The 19550-nt window shown below is 39.8% G+C and overlaps 1 protein-coding gene across 4 annotated transcripts in view; it reads left to right on the forward strand.

The window, feature by feature from the left end:
* AUH (AU RNA binding methylglutaconyl-CoA hydratase) overlaps nucleotides 1-19550 on the forward strand; it is a 187417-nt gene that overhangs the window by 45699 nt on the left and 122168 nt on the right. For all 4 annotated transcript variants that reach the window (XM_073344895.2, XM_073344894.2, XM_073344897.2 and 1 more), the window contains one exon: nucleotides 4033-4119. In XM_073344895.2, coding sequence (XP_073200996.2) covers nucleotides 4033-4119 — 87 coding nt within the window. The remainder of the gene's footprint in view (nucleotides 1-4032; nucleotides 4120-19550) is intronic.

Raw genomic sequence — 19550 nt, forward strand, 5'->3', positions numbered from 1 at the left:
TTAATACAGTTATAGCTCTATCCTAAACATTAAAGTTGGTCTTGTGCTTCTCTGTTGTAGTTTGGTATCATAAATAAGAGAAGGAAAAGGCCTATTCAGAGTATGATGTATGAGCTCTAGCATGGGCAGCGGGTGAACACACCCTTGGGGGAGGCTAGTCCCTGGCCCCTCCCACTCTTGTCCTGCCTCCCCTGCTGGAGCCCAGAGCAGCCCCTGCTTGCGGCCGCCGGCCCCTTCCCCACGTGCTCCCAGCGCTGGGTGAGCAGACAGGAGACATGGCCAGAGCGCCCCCAACCCCAGCGCAGTACGGATGGGCAGGTGGCACGGTCAGAATGCTCCCAGTGCTGGGCGGGCAGATGGCATGTCCGGAGCGTCCACAGCCCTGGAACGCTGGGCAGGTGGGTGGCATGTCCAGAGCACTGGGTGGGCAGCGCGGTCCCAGTGCTTGGAGGATGGGTAGCGCAGTGCAGCACAGCGTGGCCCTGTCCCAGTGGTCTTGTACACACCGTGGCCCCGCAGCCTCTGGACCACAGAAGAGAACAGCAGGCAGGAGGGAGTCTGGGGGTGGAGCGTGGGTGGGGACACACTAGGCTGTTTGAGGAGGCACAGCCTTCCCCTGCCTACTATACCTGCTGCCCATGACCTCTAGTCTATCTCACAATCTGCAACCTCTGGAGGTATGTTGAGAGTGGGTGTTGGGAAGGATTAGGCTGAACAGAACGTGGGGCGTCAGCTGCAGTCCGCTGAGGAAACTTATGAAGTCTCATTCTGCAAGGCTGTCTGTTGTCTGAAAATCTGAAGCTACTTCTTGATTCTGAGGAGTTGACAAAGTATTATTTTCAGATGCTTTAAAATATTAATCTTTTAAGGGAATGGAGGCCTTTGCTTGTAGCTGCAATCTTTTTCATGGCTGCCTTTGGTAACATAACCTTTGCCACTTTCTGACTTGTGAACAAATGGCTGAGAAATATCTCTGAGTAATTCCTTTGCAAAATGGATCAAGATACTTTAATAATTGTTTGATCAATGGCTGATTCTTTTAAAGAGGACAAATATATTAAATTGTTGGCAATCCAACTCTCTCCTGAACTAAAAGATGCTGAAGCTGAAGTTAAAAGAACACCGTCTACTTAAAACCTGCACTTCTCTCTGAAAATTTTTTAGTTATTATTGTTACAACATCTAAGATTACTAAAAAAGGAAGAGATTAGAAAAAAACACACTATTTTTTCAGTTTGTTTGCTGTGGGAATTTGACACCATTTTGTGTGAATAGGGCAGAGACATTTTTTAAAATAGGAAAATGTAATTGTAAAACCACAGAAATTGGTCAGGGTACTCAAGAGCAAATATAGTACCTGAAATGGACTTTGAACTATTTTTTTTAGCAATTACATTTCAGGTTGACAGTGGCCCTTTTAATACACTTACAATCCTTTTATCTGCTCTTATCCAAGTTTTGCGAAGAAAATTGATTGAATTTCTATGAATGTCTCCCAAAGGACCTGGAGAAGAGCTACGTGCAAGCTCGAAACCTTGTCTCTTTCACCAACAGAAGTTGGTCCAATAAAAGAGATTACCTCATCCCCCTTATCTGTCCCAAAAGACAAATATTCTATGTGAAGTAAGAAGCCTGCAATTCATGCAGGTCTCTTTCAAAGTACTTATATTTATGCTGGAAACCATTTCTGCTATAAATCTTAACAGCAACAACAACAACAAAACCCTACAATTGCCTCTCAGACTCATAATGACACTATATTCTATAATGTCTGATGCATTCATAGGGTCACTGGTTGTGCTCATTTTAAAGTTGGCTCTATGCATTTTTCAAGTGTGTGTGAAGTAAATAGTATATTTCAGTTTGTATGGTAGATGAAAGTTTTGAGTCAGATTTTTAACTAAGTAATCGTATGCTTTTTTCAGTCTGTAAGTATAGGATTGTTTTTCTTAAGTGACAATTGTAATTTGCTTTTAGATACAGTTATAGAGTTAAAGCCAAACATTAATAAGTTGGTGTCAAAGCAACAGTGCTACTGTTTTTATTCACACCATTTCCTCTTCAGCTTTTAAAATATATTTTTCCTTTTGGTGTCTTATAAAGCACTCTCTTCAGTTAGAGCTTTATAAATAAAAAGAATAGTTGGGTGCATTTGTCTATGATTTAAATCATACCCAAATTTATGCGCATTCACATGCAAATTTTGTTTGATTTTCAGGTTCCTGGTAAGTTTTTGGTATGAAAAGTCTGTGTATTACTGGGGTAGAGGATTGGAGCCGTTCCTCTCCAATACAGTTTTGACCACAGTAATCCCCACTTTTCATGACTACCCAATTAGTTTATTTCACTGTTGTCAATATGGAGCTATCCTTAAACTTGGAAACCTGGCCTGTATCTAATAGCGCTACTTAAACTTAACAGTGCTAGCTGTAGACAATATTATATTATTATTTATTTGTATTATGTAGAGGCAGTGGTCAGGATTGATGCCCCATTGTGTTTGGCACTGAACATGCAGATAATGAAAAGACAGTTCCTGCCCCAAAAGGTTACAGCACAAGTCTGACTAGGCGCAACAAATAAATAGAGTGAACAGATGGAGGTCAAAGAAACAGTGAGACAATTATGATTATTATTATAAGCAGTAGTTGCATTACTGCAGCTGTTGAGTGTTCTATGCCTCATGGCATAGGTGGACTTTAAGAATAGGTTTAGAGGACAGTAATGTAGTGGCTTTTTTGTTTTTTTACAGAGAGATACCCGCACTCTCTCTCCCCAGTGCATAACAGGAGCATGGGAGAAAATGTGAAGTACCTTGAGGGGAAATTTGATTGTTGGGGGCAAAAGCTGGCATCTTTGGTACAGTGGAAGTGGGAGATGAAGATTAGAGCTAATTTTTGGCCACGTTGAATTTGATGATGGCTGCATATCCACAAGGATACACCAGATTGTTTGAGATTTGAGTTTGCATTGAAAGAGACACGATCAGAGAGGGAAGAGGTAAACCTGTGATTTGTTAGTATAAAAATGATAGCTAAAGCCGTGCTCTTGTATGAAAGACCCTAGAGAGAGGGTATAGGAGGAGGAGAGAAGGAGGCCAAGAATAGAGCCCAGTAAGAACATCTGATCCAGTAAAGTATTCAAGCATGTGTTTTAAGAGCTTTGCTGGATCAGAGTCTGAAGCTTTTTCCTAAATGAGCGAGGTGCTGACTGTGGGGAATAGTTTTATTTTTGGGATGCAAATGTGTTCAGTTTGTATCGTTAGTTGTATATCTTGTTTTTAACCTCTTTGTCCATGTGCCAAAATACTAGTTTGATAGTAGCATTTTTACAAATCAGAGAAAAATATTCCATTCATCCTAGTGGGAATGACATACATGTTGTCTGGAGAATACATGCGCATGTGTTGACTGCTTGTGTCTGTTCCATTTATACGATATTCTACTGTTGCAGGGGGATGGACTCTATTTGATAGGTTTCTTCCATATCTAGATACTGTGATTTTGTCTATATCTTTCTTTTCCATAAGGGAAAAAAAGGCATTTTTCATGGAGCAAGCTTCAAAGGACATTTAAATTTTATAACACACATTGTAATGATCACAATATTGTATAAGTAAGCTGCTAGAAGTGTTTTAGTATATACTTTATGAAAGAAACAAAGAATTTCTATTCATGTGTTTAATAACATGAAAAAATAGAGTCCTGGCTTTGGGACACAGTTGAAAAAAGTGAACACAGGCATGACAGTTGCATTAATGTATTGAGGCTGTGTTGTCTATCAAGATTTGTCATTAAGCCCTTAAGTTGCGGGAGAAGTCTCAGTTGGAGCAAAATTGATCAAAGTGGATAGTCTGTATTTCACTGTTTTCACTGTAAACATTCAATTCTATATTTTCCTTGAACTATGAGAAGACTGAGAATAACTGATTAATTTGAACAAGCAGTATTTCAAAGTCCACTTGAATCTTATTGGCACAGCTTTGAATGCTATTTACCGTTTACTAATTTGTGTATGAAATGTCACTTACAGGTGCTGACCTTCAGGAAAGAGCCAAAATGCACTCCAGTGAAGTTAGTTCTTTTGTCTCAAAAGCAAGAGCAACTATTAATGAAATGGGTAAGTAAAATAAACTCACTGTTGAACAGTTGCACAGCTCAGACTTCTTTAACCTCTAAAGGTCAGATCAAAGAAGTGATATAAACATGTATGATTAATTCTTGCTACGCGGTGGGATATCCAAACTACTTATGTCAATGAGATAATTATGAGTCACTGGCACATTGTGTTTTAAAATGTGCACAATAGTGTTTGACTTCTTATAGAATAAATTAAGGTGCTGTTTCACAGACTGATTAACAATATAGCCAAGTGGTTTGGAATCATATTTTTGTGGAGGAAGAATTGTAGTTCTGTGCCCCCTCGGTGGTGTGGGGTTTGTTTATATTATCCCCTTCTTCTATTGGATGTAGCAAATGCTGTTTTAAATTTATATCATATAAATGTTTTAAACATCTGCTGTTGATGGAAAATGTGGTTTTATGGCACTGCAAAATATTGTTAAATCTGTATCTACTTTGTTATAATGGTGCCTTTTAGTAATGATAGTTTTGGTTTTAAATTCCATTTTGTGGTAAGTACTCCTTTTAAGGGCTTAATAATTTGCCTGTGCATTTTGGAATATGAAATTTACATCCAAAAGTGACATTTCTGTAGATTTTAATCTGTTTGGTTTTGACAGGATATTGTTAATGTATTTTTATTAAAAGAAGGTCAATCTAACATAGCATCTCTGGAGCAATCCCCTTTATAAATTTAACCTACAAAAATTACTATTATGGGGTTAAAGAATCCAATCATGTGCAGTTTTGACAGTGCCTGATGACCCAAGCAACATTTTTTAAAGTATTACTCTTTTAAAAACTAAATGTGTATTCCTCCAGGGTTACTGTGTGGGATTTACATTCCTTTTAAAGAAAATAAATGTTGGAGCATAAACATCTTAAATTATAGGACTGTGTGTGTTGTTTATTTTAAATATTAAGAAGTTTGGGAAGGTGTTATCTAGCCCAAAAGTCAGAGAGCCGTTGAAGACAATGGAGTTGTTCCCAATTTACACGGGTAAGAATGGGAGCAAAATGTAGACCCTGTGAGCCAAAGTATGCCATGATGTAACACTCTGCATAACCTGGTTGAAATCAATGGGCTCCAATGAAGTGTAAACCATACCAAAGGTTGATCTGTAAGATTTTAGGTTTTATCATGGGGAGCTAGGGCTAGATCTTCATTTCACCTTTAAAAAGATGAATTATTAATACTTCAAAATTGCTCTAGAGGAGCCAATTACTTTTTAAAGACTAATTTTATATACCTGAAAGGTAATGGGAATAGATTGTTCCAGGGTTATACCAGGAAACCATCCACACATAATGCTATTCACTTATTTTTATGTTCTGTGTTTTTGACAATTTTTTTTTGTTTAATTATTTCAAGTAATATATTCATTACATATTATGGGCATTATTGTTTTGAATGTTCAATGTCAACAGTACATGCCATGACAGTATAAATATAACTTTTATTCTGAAACATTTCTGCAAAATAGTTTGCAACTTGTCTTCTCCATCATGAAGCTGATGGAAAAATATATATATAAAAAGTATACCTCAGAAATTGGAGATCAGTGTGGTGTGAGGTGTATGATGCCTTTACAAATGGAAGTGAACATTAATCTTTTAACAAGTCAGGTTTTCAGTTCTTCTTTTTTTTCTTCTGAAGGAGTAGTCTAGCATTACAAAAACTAATTTTAGTAGAGCAAGTGGGACAGTGTATTTGCATTGGATTCCTGGCAATGAATCAGTATACTGAAAACAAGCAGATGAAGATTTTTTTTTCTGCCCAGAAGCAACCCTTATGTCAAGAGACACTTCACGAAGGGGAAAATATCTTCCGACAATTATTTATTTGTCATTGTACAAATGCTGTAGCACCATATTTTCAATTTCCTGTTTTTGTCCCTTTACTATGCAACGTTAATAATGAAAACCAGTTTAAAATATGCACTACTTTCTGCTCTTCAGAAATAGAACACATTATGAAAACAGTGTTTATATTCAGACGTTTGACCTAGTAAGGAGATACATTTAAAGCAAAGTGTGTCTTCAGAGCCCTTAAGAAAAATAACTTATTTAACTGTATAGCCAAAATAGATGAAAGATAAATATTGCTTAAGACTTTAATAACTATTAAAATCAGCCTTTTGAATTGGTAGGTCTTAGCTTTTTGTAGTTATTGACAATTTGATTATATTTTTTGTTCTTGTACCAGTTCTTTTTTTTTTTTTGGAAGATGCAGCATCATTAATTAGGAATGTAACAACAGAAAGTATTTTCTATAAATTAAAATCATACTGCACTTGTTTGCTACAGTTTTTAAATAGAATTGTAGATGGGATTAATTTATGACTTCATGCTAAATTTGGGGGAAGTATTAAGATTACATTAAATATCACTTGGTATAAAAATAAGCATTTGAAAAAAGAGCAGAAGAAACTGTACTGAGCTCCTAGTTGTAGCTCTGAATACTTAAAGTTGGGGACGGGGGAATCAAAGCATGCCGCTATTTTTAGCACTAGTTGCTTTTGCTAAAATTATATCAGAGTTGTGTGGGTTGTTTTTATAGAGCAGGAACGTAAGACTACTTGTCCATTACTATATTCTGCCTTGAGATTCTGCATTACTGACATAAGGCTGCTTTTACCCTGAAAGTTCTCAGAGGGGAAAACATTAGTAGATCTGCCTAGTTGTATACAGTTTCAAAAGGGTTTCTGGCTAAACTAAAGCAAAGTCTCATTGGCACACACACATGCATCCCTTTTTTGATGCTTTGGAAATAAATAATACCTTGTGCCAGATCCTCAGCTGGTGTAAACTGAAATAGTTACAACGAAGTCAATGGTGCTATGTCTGCGTATGCCAACTGTGGATCTGTCCCTTTATATCTACACAGTGCAGTTCATCCAGTGAGATTCTAATTATAAAATAACATGTAACTCCTTGTGGGGTGGAACATGGTAGCCATTCTGTGCCAGCAAAACACTTTGTTTAGAAGGGAGAATGAAAAATTGGCAGTATTATATGTAATTACTCCAGTTGGAGTTTGGCCACAACCTTTATAAATGTGCAAAAATCCCTAAGGATTGGGAGTCAAATCCCATTGAATTTCAGTGGTATTTGGATGTCTAACTCTCTTATATGCCTTTGAAAAGCCCAGCCCAAGAGTGGTCAGCCTTGATTTTATATTCTGTCTGAAGGCAGTGTAACACTGACAGAACCCGGGCGTCGTCGGGCAGGATCAAACCTGGGACCTCTGGAGCTGGGGAGGGGGGGCTGGATTCCGGGGGGCAGTCAGGGGACAGGGAGCAGGGGGCAGTTGAATGGGGCGGGGCGGTCAGGGACGGGAAGCAGGGAGTGGTTGGATAGGTGTGGGAGTCCCAGGGGGCCTGTCAGGGGATGGGGGTGTGGATAGGGGCTGGGGCAGTCAGGGGACAGGAAGTAGGTGGGATTCCAGGGGGGGCAGTTAGGGTGGGGGGGTCCCGAGAGGGGGCTGTAAGGGGACAAGGAGCAGGGGGGGTTGGATGGGTTGGGGGTTCTGGGGGGGCGGTTGGGGACGGGAATCAGGGGGATTGGATAGGTGTGGGATTCCTGGGCGTCTGTCAGGGGACGGGGGTGTGGATAGGGGTTGGAGCAGTCAGGGGACAGGAAGCAGGGGGCGTTGGATGGGGGTGGGATTCCAGGAGGGGGTGGTTAGGGGCGGGGGTCCCAGGAGGGGGCAGTCAGGAGACAAGGAGCAGCGGGGGTTGGATGGGTCAGGAGTTCTGAGGGGGGCAGTCAGGGGGCGGGAAGTGGGAGGGGGCAGATAGGGGGCAGGGGCCAGGCTGTTTGGGGAGGCACAGCCTTCTCTACCCGGCCCCCCATACAGTTTCGCAACCTCGATGTGGCCCTCGGGCCAAAAAGTTTGCCCACCCTTGCTCTAAGTAGTCTCAGTGCTACTACATGGGACAGAGCACCGCACCCAGGAGGTGTTTGGGTTACAGCAGCACATTGCTTCCTGGCACCATGCTGGATCAGTGATTCAGTAGCAACTCAACGAAGAGAGCTACCAAATTTTTTGTATTACTGCAAGTAACTGGTGGTTTTTTGTTTTTGTTTTACATCTTCCGTCTAAATACCAAATAAACCATACTCTGTTTGGCTTATAAGCGCTAGTTAATTTTTACCCTGAGGTGGTTGCTATGGCTGTAGGCAGTGGGTTATATGCAGTTATTTTGTTTGGAGATAGCTTTCACATTCCTCAATTATTTTTTAATTTATTCTTTGACTATGACCTTCCCAGATCAAAAGGCCATACATTTGGTTATTTTCATTTGCTTTCCCTGAACAATGGCACTAGTTATTGGGGTATCAATATTCAAAGCCTAAGCAAATAGTTGCTTCTAGAGAACTTCCTGAAAGGCACATTTTTATTCTCTCTTAATTTCCGTCTATCATCCCTTTTTCTTTAAGGATTTGCCAAGTGTCACCTCCAAACTTTAAGTCCTTGCTCAGACTTTGGAAAGAATCACTCATCCTCTGAAATCTTCTTTTCCTAATCTTCTACATCCTTCCTGCCTAGAAAGAGGTACTATGCCAAATTAATGCCATAAATTCTTATTTGCACTGGCCAGCAGAACTTGGTCCCTTAGCCCCCAAGAATGCACAACCACATAAATTGCCCTGACCCCTATTTTACCAGCCATCGATCACCACTTCTCAATTTATAAAACTGGCTGGCGCAGCCTCAAAAGTAGGCAGAGCCAACCTGGGTAGGGTCAAGTTCAGCCTGGCCAGGTGATGCCCTAACCAGCTTCTGTGGTGATGGAACCCTCCAGGAGAGGATAGTGGCAATACTGCTGGTGTTTTGTGGATTATTGTTTGTAAATATCTTTGACAATGTCTTAGGGTGCCTTTAGTGTGCTTGATACTGAGGAAACAAAAATAAATGGTCTCTGTTTCAAGGAATGTACTGTTTTAACTTAGATGGTACAGTAGTTTCAGACACATAAAATAATGTGAATAACATTCAGTCTTGAAACAATGAAGATAATCCTTGTGGGATTATTGCTGAAAGACTCCGTAAAAGTGGGTTTTTTTCTTTCCTTTTTGAAAGGAGTGATTTGAATGAAGAGAACATCACCTGCTGCAGCATGGAGAGGAAGAGAGTTCCAAACATAGAAACCACAAAAATGGGAATGGGAGAAGAAGGCAATAAAGGGTTATGCAAAATGGGTTTGATAGTGTAGGCAGTAGAAGGAGAAGTAAGAGGTAATACACACAGAGATTGGGTGTTGGTGAAGTGCCTTGAAGGAGGAGGCAAGAGGAAGCCAGTGAAAGAATGTGAAGAAGGGAGTTGCATTGTCAGAGCAGTACTAGAATAGATGAAAATCAATTAAATTATGCTTTTTGAGACTCTGTTTAACTGCAAAAAGAAAAGGAGGACTTGTGGCACCTTACAACTGTAGCTCACGAAAGCTTATGCTCAAATAAATTTGTTAGTCTCTAAGGTGCCACAAGTCCTCCTTTTCTTTTTGTGAATACAGACTAACACGGCTGCTACTCTGAAACCTGTTTAACGACAGTCATTCTGCCTGAAACGTAACCATTGTACTGTACATCCTTCGTGTTGGCTGTAGTACATCTACTGATGCTACTTTTATAATACATAGTGTAACTGTGGAGGCAGTGACCCAGACCTGAGGGCTTACTTTCCTTTGCCTAGCAAGGATCTATCTGGATGATTAAAAGCTGTTAATATATTCAGAGATCTGTTCCAATCAGCTGGAAGATTGTAGGTTTTTGTGTGGAAGGTGGGTGAGGTATGAGAAATGATCCATAGGTTTTAATCAAGGGCATAGAATATCTCTCAAAGAGGGATGTAAAATTGGTTCCACGTCAAGACCTTGAAGTAAATTTTAATATATAATTAAACCTAGCAAAGTGAATTCTATAATAGTCATGCTATAAATCTGTTGTGTCCCTCCCCCCCCCACCTCCTCCCTCCCACCTTCCAGTCTCTCTTGCTGGTAAATAACACAATTTTGATATGACCAATGCTAAGAAAATAAATAAAATATTAAACACTATAATACATTATCCTATCAGAATGTTGTTTATCTAGTTTGGGGCACTGTGAAGAACATGGGAATAATCTGCATTAATTTCTATGAATGTTAAATATGTATCTGTGCTTATATTGTGCTGGCTAAAAACATGATTAATGGCTAAACACTGCAGGGGGCCATTGCTTTTATCAGCTGATCACAGTTCCAGAGAGGTGAAACATGGTTGGTAAACAGGGGGTAGCCTGGTGATCCAGTCTAAAGTGGAGCGAATTGCAGGGTTCCACTGTTTCTGTGGGCACTCTTTCAAGTGCAGGTGTAGGCCTATTACTTAAAGAGTACCCACAGAAAGAATGAAGAAGATCATAGGTACGCTCACCCCTGAACCATAACAGGCTCATATCTGACCCTACCCTGGCTCACCATCCCTCTCATTTCTGCTCAATGTTAAGGGGGGAGGGTTTTGCCCAGTGTGTTTCCAGCTGTAGATAGTTCAGTGCCTGTTCAGCAGAAGTATAGAGCAAGGCTAATGTAGTCAGAATTGCTAGTAGGCTGAAACACATTTCTGAGTTCTTGGTTGTTTTCCAGCAGTAGCTTTGATTTACTGCTTCTTTTAATGTTGAATTAATTTAAATTACTCTTTATATAAGAAATAACTAAGTATTGTCAGTTAACTAAGTAGGCAGTGCTGTCCCTGCGGAGCTGAAATTATGTGCTTTGTCAAATTTCATTGGATTGTTTTTAATTAAAAAATGCAGTGATAAAGTTTGATCATGCCAATGAATGCATCATTAAACTTCTCCATCCAAGCTGTTTGTTATCCATTTACATAACAACATTGCTTACAGGATTTTTGTTATACTTTTTTTCCCTTTCTTAATAAGACTCTAAAATTTGTTGTAAGGATGGGTAAGGAAATGTGGATACTAATGTCCCAAATCTTCCAGATCCAGGTAGGATCTAAGGCCTGGTCTACATTACAAAGTTAGGTTGACCTAACACGATTCTCTATAACTTTGCATGGGTCCACATCTTAATTTGCCTCTCACTGACATAAGTTCCCTGTTTCATTGTTGTAATAACACGACCTCCTCAGATGACACATAGCTAAAGTTGACCTACTTCTGCTGACGTAGTGCAAGTGTAGACACGGCATTACCTGCGTCGACCCTAACTGTTCTCCAGGAGCTGTCCCACAATGCCCCTGTTGCTGCAAAAATGGTCACTCAGGTCACAGTTTTGAAGGCCACTGCCCAGGGGTCACTGATACCTTAAGTCTGCCTACACCTTAAATCCTCCAGCTTCTTTTTGAAATGCCTTTTGCTGATTGTCCACCATTGCAAGCATCCAACCATGCAAGATCCACGCAGACAGAAAGCTAGTAGATGTGCTCTTGCCTGGAGCGGGAAAGAAGTCACTGATCTCCTTTGCCCTAACCTTAACCCTAAGGTGCACCCAAAGAAATATAGACAGCTACTTCCAAATTGTGCAGGGGTTGCTAAATCTGAGGCACAACAGGGATGAGCAGCAATTCTTGGTGAAAGCCAAGAAACTTTAGCAGGCCCATCATAAGGCAAGGGAGAGCAGCAACAAATCTGGAGCTGTCCCCTGCAGACCTGCTGCTTTACTTGGTGGGGACCACACCAGCACCATGACTGTGGACACTTGGTGAGAGATGGATGTTGAAATCGCTGCAGTGCATGGGGCAGGTGGTGGGTGGAGACAGGGGGCATGCAAACCATGCAGTGAACCAGGAGGTATTCAGAACTCAGTTGGAGTCAAGCCAGTCCTGCCAGGCAATTACAGATGGGGAGGGGAAGGGAAGCTCAGGTAAGTGTGTGGATACATAATTCCTTATAAGCATTTTCCCCTCTTTTTGTTGTCTGATACCTCCTGTCTCTCCCTCCCTTCTTCCTTATTTAAAAATGGCGACCATCCCATCCATGTGTTCAGAGAGCAAAGGTGTCAACTTTTGATTCCTCATTTTACTTGTAAAACCACCCCTGGGAATATAATTAAAGTTAATGCTTCGGAGTGCTTATGCAGTTGCCACTTCAATCAACTAATATATGTTAGAAAATAAATTTAAAAAAATTAGTATGGCCAGCCAAATTACACAGTCCTCATCAGATCATTGCCCTGTGATCTGGTAGAGGTTAGAAGAAAAAAGTAAAAGTGGAGTTTGCTTTTCCTTTCTTTGGCTTGTTGGACTGGGTGGGGCGGAGGGGAAGGAGTCCACAGTTCTATCCCAAACAGAATACTTTTTTTTTATCGGAACAGGGACATCCCTTTTATCCTCTTGAACAATCTCAGTGAAATTTTCATGGAGGTACTCTACAGTTGTTTCCCAAACATTTCTAGGGATGGCTGCTTTATGTCTTCCCCCATAATAGCAGACATTCCAATGCCCCTGCTATGATTTCCACCGGCACCACTGCAGTAAATCGGCAGCAGCATATAGGCCCGGGCAGCATCAAGATGTGAGTAACAGCTGTGTTCTGTGGGCCTCTGTCACCCTCATGAGTGAGAGATCAGCCAAAATCACACTGCCTGTGAAAATATTGGCAATATTCACTGCACTTTCCCTATACTCAGATTCAGAGGCACCCAGCTTCTAAACCTCTCATGCAACAGTCCCCACCCCTGCTTTGTCCCGGCTAGTCCCATGCTCACCATGGCTTGAGTTGCAAAACAGTTGTGTAATGAGGTGCTCCAAAACTAAAGTTGCAATTAGAATTTCTTACATTATTCCCATAAGACCTTTAATAAGGGAGTTTTGGGACTTATCTTTCCATTGTGATTGTAAATCTAATGATGTTTTGGAGGAGTAGGGGGAGGGCAGTTGCTGGAGGAGAGGGAAAAGGACAGAGAGGTGCATGGGAAGTGCACCAGGATATTATGGCTCAGGAAACAAACAGATGTTGGAGAATATGTTTGAGCTGAATGCCCAAAGGCCTCATGCACAGCAGACTTTCCAGCCCATGGAAGACTCATGGTTGCTGCCTCTTATTAACCCCACCCCAGCATAAGAGGTGACAGCATGGCATGAACTCTTACTTCTGTCACTCCATGTCAAGGGAAAACAAGGAGAACCTTGACTATACCTACACTCACTGACCTGCAATAACTACAGGATGAGCCTGCAAGTAAAGTGCACTAGTTTTTATCATGAATAAAACTTTGTTATATGTTTTAATATGTAGGCATGTATGTTTATTGTTTGTGTTTTTTATAAGTTTGGGTTACCCTCTTACAGCACTACTAAAATATTTATTTTCACTTTGTTTCCTGTTTATTTGTACACAATAAAGTTGTATTTTGTGAAACTCAGAGTATATTTATAGATTTGCAGCAAGCATGTATGCCACATTATAAAATCCATAATGGGAGTCAGTAACCCACCCATATTTAAAGTCTATGCACATGAAGGCACACAAGTTCAAAAGCATAACATAATAATCTGATGTCTAACTGCTTAAAATATTCTTTTAAAGCCTCCCTCTGCTGTACGTACTTCCACAGTTCTCTCTTCTAATAGCCCTTGTGTGTGGCTGTTCAAATTCAGCAGATAGCCAGTCCACCTCACCCTTCGATCTTACAATAGTCTTTCCCCCTTCACCTCACAAATATTATATAATACACAACATGCAGCAAAACCGATAGGAATGTTTGCCTTGCTGAGATCCAACCTAATCTCTAAAAATCACAAATGAGATTTTAATCGACCAAAAGCATATTCAGCAGTCATCTTGCACCTGCTCAGCTGTTAGTTGAATCTTTCCTTCGTTCTGTTGAGGTGGCAAGTGTACAGTTTCATGAGCAGGGGAGCAAGGCATAAATTGGGTCCCCCAGAATCAGTTGACATTTCAACAACATTAATGAGAATGTGCTAGTCAGGGAAGAATGTTCCTGCTTGCATTTTTTGGAAAAAGTCCCATGTTCTTAAAAATGCAAGCAGCATGCACCTTTCCTCACATGGGATGCTGGAACAATTTGTATAATGGGGTTGCTGAGAACCATGGAACCAAACTCTAAACCTTCCATATCATGGAAACCAATTCAAGCCAAGGGATGCTGCTGCACACCCGTCACCTATTGTTCCAGAATCTATGTCCCAGACCAGCCTACATTGATGTCAGTGAAGCATGTCTGGTGATCCACTAGCACTTGCATAATCATGGAAAAGTACCCCTTTTGTTTTATGTATTCACTGGATGGTGCCAGAATAGGGATAAGTGTTCCTGTTATTGCTCTACCACAGTTCAGGAACCCCACTATCATGTGACCCAGATGTGGGCTGTCATGCAAGGTAGCCTGATCAGGAGTCAGGAACAGGAGTTAGAACAAAAATCAATAGCTAGGAATCGGAGCCCCAGGTTAGTAAATATGGATGCACATCGGGTTCTTGCATAAAGAGACTGCAACATGTCAGCCAGGTTAAATGAAAAGTAAACATTTGTCCCTAGTACAAAAAGATGTAAGGAAATCAGGGAATATATGTTCAATATTTGTAGTTAGAGGGTCTTCTTTAAACATCCATCTTAATTCCATCAATTCCTTGATTTTCTATTTTGATTAATTCATTCTCATACATGGTCTGTATGAATGTTTCTACATTGGTATAGAAAACACTGATTTGTAACGTTAAAAAGCTGCTTACAGAATAATCTGTATTCATTCCATCGATGATAGAAATTTGTAGAAGAGAAGGAAAAACACTGTATCTTGAGGACATCCTCTTTCACTAGTAGCTTCTGATGCATAGAGGAGAAACCTAACTGGGTAATAGTTTGTCTGATATTCTCTCAGCGAGAAACAATCTACAGTATCTACTTTCTTCATTAAACAGCAAGGCTTCTCTCTTTATCATTTACAGAGAAAATAAAAACTGTGTATGTGCATACTCTGACTCATTGCAGGTTATTTGCCTGGGCATGCTTTTGGATGCACGGAGTTCTCTTTGTGTATTTGGCAAGAACTTAGTTTTTAATTTAAGATATTAACATCTTGCACGAATAGCCTTTCTTTTGCTTTTTTAAATAGTGAGACTTCTGACAGAGCCCTCTTTGAAAAGGTTATTTCGGTATTTGAGGAAACTTATTGATTCTGAGCGGGAACATACACTGAACTAGATTAGATCATTAGGCCAAGGTGTGTTAGCCCAAGATATGCATATTATAGAGTTAAGAGGAAGAGCCCTCAAATTATCATAGTAAATCTCTACTTTTTGAGATATATTTGAATTATCTTTTCTTCTGTCATCTAGTGAATCAAGAAGTTGAAACAGCCATCTTTGTCAGCACATGGCAAGTAGTGAGCACAAAAGGAAGTGCAGGTTTTTGCCTACTGTACAGCATCCAGATGATCTGATTAACTTAGATTCTATTTTGGTATAAACAACGAGGAGTAGTTGTGACACCTTAGAGACTAATAAATTTATTTGTGCATAAGCTTTCATGGGCTAAAACCCACTTCATCAGATCCATGGAGTGGAAAATACAGTAGGAAGATATATATAGTACATGGGGAAAAAATGGAGGTTGCTTTAGTTACCAGTAACTGAAGTTTCTTCAGTCATCCATGGAGACTCTTCCTTAGAGTTGTGTACCATCTTGTTCTGGCTTGGTGCTGCATATCTTGATCCTCTTGCCGTGCTACATCTTTTGTAATCTGAGTTGCTCAGCAATAGAAATGTATACTGCTCTTGACTCTTGATGTATCTGTATCAGAGTCTATATGAATGCAAGTCCATGGACATAATTTTCATAGGTATCAATACAGAAAAGTGAAGATTGACAAGATTCTAGTGATTCCAAGTACAATAATGGGTAGTAAAAAGGACTTATATGGGCATATGTATGTATATCTTCTCCCTACATTTAAAAAAATAAGTGGGATCTCTGTGCCGTTAGGCTTATATATTGACTAAGGATATGTCTACGTTGCAGTTAAAGACCCACTACTGGCCTGTGTCATCTCACAGGGTCCTAGCGCCCGAGCTCCAGCCTGAGCCTGGAAGTGTACACTGTAATGAACCAGCCCCGCAAGCCTGAGTCAATTGGCATGGTCCAGCTGTGTTTTTTAATTGCAATGTAGATATACCCAAAGGATGCTTACTGTTTCTAAAAGTGTCAAGTCCAAGTATCATGATGTTAAAACTCTCAAGATATGTATCTCTTTTTAATGGAGAAGATATGAAAGATTTGTGCTGTTTTTAATAGGGGGAATAATTCTGCTCTCGCATTGTACATGAGTAGTGGATAATCTCAAATCTGTTGGATGACAAATGAGATCCACTTCAATTCAGTCTTAAACATTTTTTTTAGCCTTTATTTTTGTTCATTTTAAAACAGTACTGTTAACACCTATGAATTACATAAAAATGCAAAAACAGATAATACAAGAAAGATAATTGAACAAGTTACCTTTCCTGGGGACAGGGTGATTCTTTTCAAATCTCTGGTCTCTATGTTCTTCCCTCTGTCTTTTCCACTCTCCTGCTGTCAATCACCTATCTTTTAACACCTATCTGTTCTGTAACTTTGCACAGGCTGTTTACGCAGTTATTTCATCTATGTACCTATCTATTCTAACCCCCTAATTAAAACACTCATGCATAAATCCCAGTAACCTAAATTAATACATTTTTGCTTATCCTGCTTTTTTAAGTTACTTTTATCTGTCTACTTATACCACCTATTCTTTGTTGTTAACCTCACTGGCTTCATCCAGGTCTTATCTTATTGGTCTGGTTTTGTGGCCTTGGTTTTTTGCTGGTTAGCTTGTCTTGGGGGGAACCTGAAGTTAACAATTGCTTCAGGACACTTTTTCACTCTGCTGTTTACACAGGACAAGGTTTTACAGCTAAGGCACACAAACCAGCTTTCATGGTTTACACAACCCTGAAGCAATTTCAGCTAAATTCTGAAATGCTACATCAGCAGAGACACATACAAAAGCAAAACTTCCTTTTTATATTTTCTTATATTACTATATATACATATAGTATATATATATATATAATGATAAGAATATATATAATCATTTCTCTAACATTATTTAGTATGTTTATTTGACTAACACAATTTTTACACAGTTTTCTAACAAGTCTTTCTGACCTGGTGGCAGTGCAGTGACAATTAGCAATTATGAAAGAACTTCCAAACACCACCTTGTAGTGACCATGGATATAACCAACCTAGGATGGGAAGCCCATGCTGAAAGTCTTCACTTCTGGGGAAATGTCTCTCTGGGAAGAGTAGTTTCTTATAAATGTTCTGCTTGCACTGATGACCTTCAGATACCTGGTGGTCCTGAGTCAGACAGAGGTGGGCCACAGTATAGTACAGAAACAAGCAGAAAGTTGCATCTCCTGTATTAGGCTATTCCTAATTACCACACATTTAACAGGGAAGAAAAACACGATCACAGGCAAACTAACTTGATCTAACACATGGTCTATGGATTGGAGATTAGGAGACCAGATCTTCCAGTTGGGGAGACACCAGAGGTAGCTCTCTTCTTAACTCACCTGAACAAGATATTGGCAATAATCTGCTCCTAGTAATAAGAAAAGTCTGTATCAGCAAGTAACATTTTCTCTATTCACTGAAAAAGGTGACTCCTATATACCTTTCTACTACTAGTAAAGGTTCTGGCAAAGCTCAGTACAGATGAGGGCTCATTATCTTCTAACAACCCCATGCTCAGATGGGTGAGGTTATCAACTCTGTTGCATGTGGTCAAAGCAGATCCTATCAGGCTAAGAGCCTGGTCTCAGATCATCATTAAAAACCAAGGCACCTTTGTCCTTACCAAGCTGAGAGCGCTTTTCCTGACAGCTTGGTTCCTGACAGTGTAGAGATCCATTGGCAAAGTGTCTCTGACATCTTTGAAGCCACCTATCAAAAAGATTCTCAACACCAACAGGAAAAGGTTTGTGGGATGAAGTCAGGCACAAATGATCTCCTTCGCTTGCCCTGCACAAAAATGGTTTGACCAACTTTCATCTGTCTTGTTTTAACTTAAAAACTAAGTCCATATAGATAAACCTGACAGCTATTTCACCTTATCATAAACTAAATGTTGAACTAGCATCTCTTTAGCCCATGTAGTGAGGTTCTTGCGTGGCTTGACACTTTTGAAATTTTGGGAGCAGGGAGCCCATTGTCTTGTAGGTCCTGATAAAAACTGATGAAAGCACCTTTTTGAAGCACTCAGTTCCTATGAGCTTAAGTTTCTTATGCAGAAAGTCCTTTTCCTGGTGGCTGCAGCTCAGAATCTGAGTAAAGCTTCACTCTTTAGTGACTGACTGAGCTTTATACCATCAGTTTTACATCATCAGTTTTACAAGTTTATATCATCAGTTTTACAAGGTGAAGGTGGTGCGGCAAACTCAGGTGACGTTCTTCTCTAAGTTGGGGTTGGTGTGCTGCCTTAAATTGGCTTGCCAATATTCTTCTCATCCCTGCAATACCCATACTAAGCTCCTTTCCATAGTCTCGGTGTCAAATATTATGAGAGTTCTATTTGGAATGGACTAAGCCCTTAATATAAAGCTTTTTTCCCTTCTTTTCAAGTTCTTGTTTCTTTTAGCATCAGTTTGCTGAGCAATGCGGACTGTGTTAAATGGATATCTGGTTGCACTTTGCATTGTTATAGCCTGGCTAACCTGAGAATAGGTTTGCTGGATTTGTGGGAAGATTGCTACTATGGGTCCACTTCCCAGATGTTTGCATCACAGACTTCTGCAAAGTAGCTATACTTTCTTCTCTCTCTAGCATTTTAAGAGCATTCTTACTTGGATTGGACCTCCAGGAGTGAATCTTTTTCAGACTTTCATTACAGAACTTGTTTTCAAGTTAAGGGAAGAAGAAACTAACTTTCCCATTCTGAAAAGAAGTTCTTGTTTATTTCAGGATGTCCTTTATTTTTAATTGGCCAGTGAGTGAATTCTCTGTAGACTTGAAGGTCGTGTTTGCTTTTGGACTGGTAAAAGATAGATTTCTCCTATTTATGTTTATGCTATGTATAACAACAGGAGAATCACAAACTCATTCCCTATTTACGCTGTTGGCATTAGCCTTGTTATTGTACTATTTGCAGCGCTATTCTTTTTTTTTTGAGATATCCCTTGACATTCTTACTCTCCAGGAATGAGAATCCAGCATATCCTTTTTATGAAGTTATATGCATTTTAGTGTTGTTAAGCCCTTATTAGATTTGTAAATTTACCTTTCATTTTTTGATAACCATAGTATACACAACATCTAATTCTTCATTTCAAACAAAACCTGAACATATGTGGGGTCTTAATCTGAAAAAGCAGTGCATTGGCATTTGATATTGTTATTTTTGAGAATAAAGAAAATGAATTAATGGCTAAAATTCTGTC

This window comes from Lepidochelys kempii, chromosome 5 (genome assembly GCF_965140285.1).
Source record: "Lepidochelys kempii isolate rLepKem1 chromosome 5, rLepKem1.hap1, whole genome shotgun sequence".
Lineage (NCBI taxonomy): Eukaryota > Metazoa > Chordata > Testudines > Cheloniidae > Lepidochelys > Lepidochelys kempii.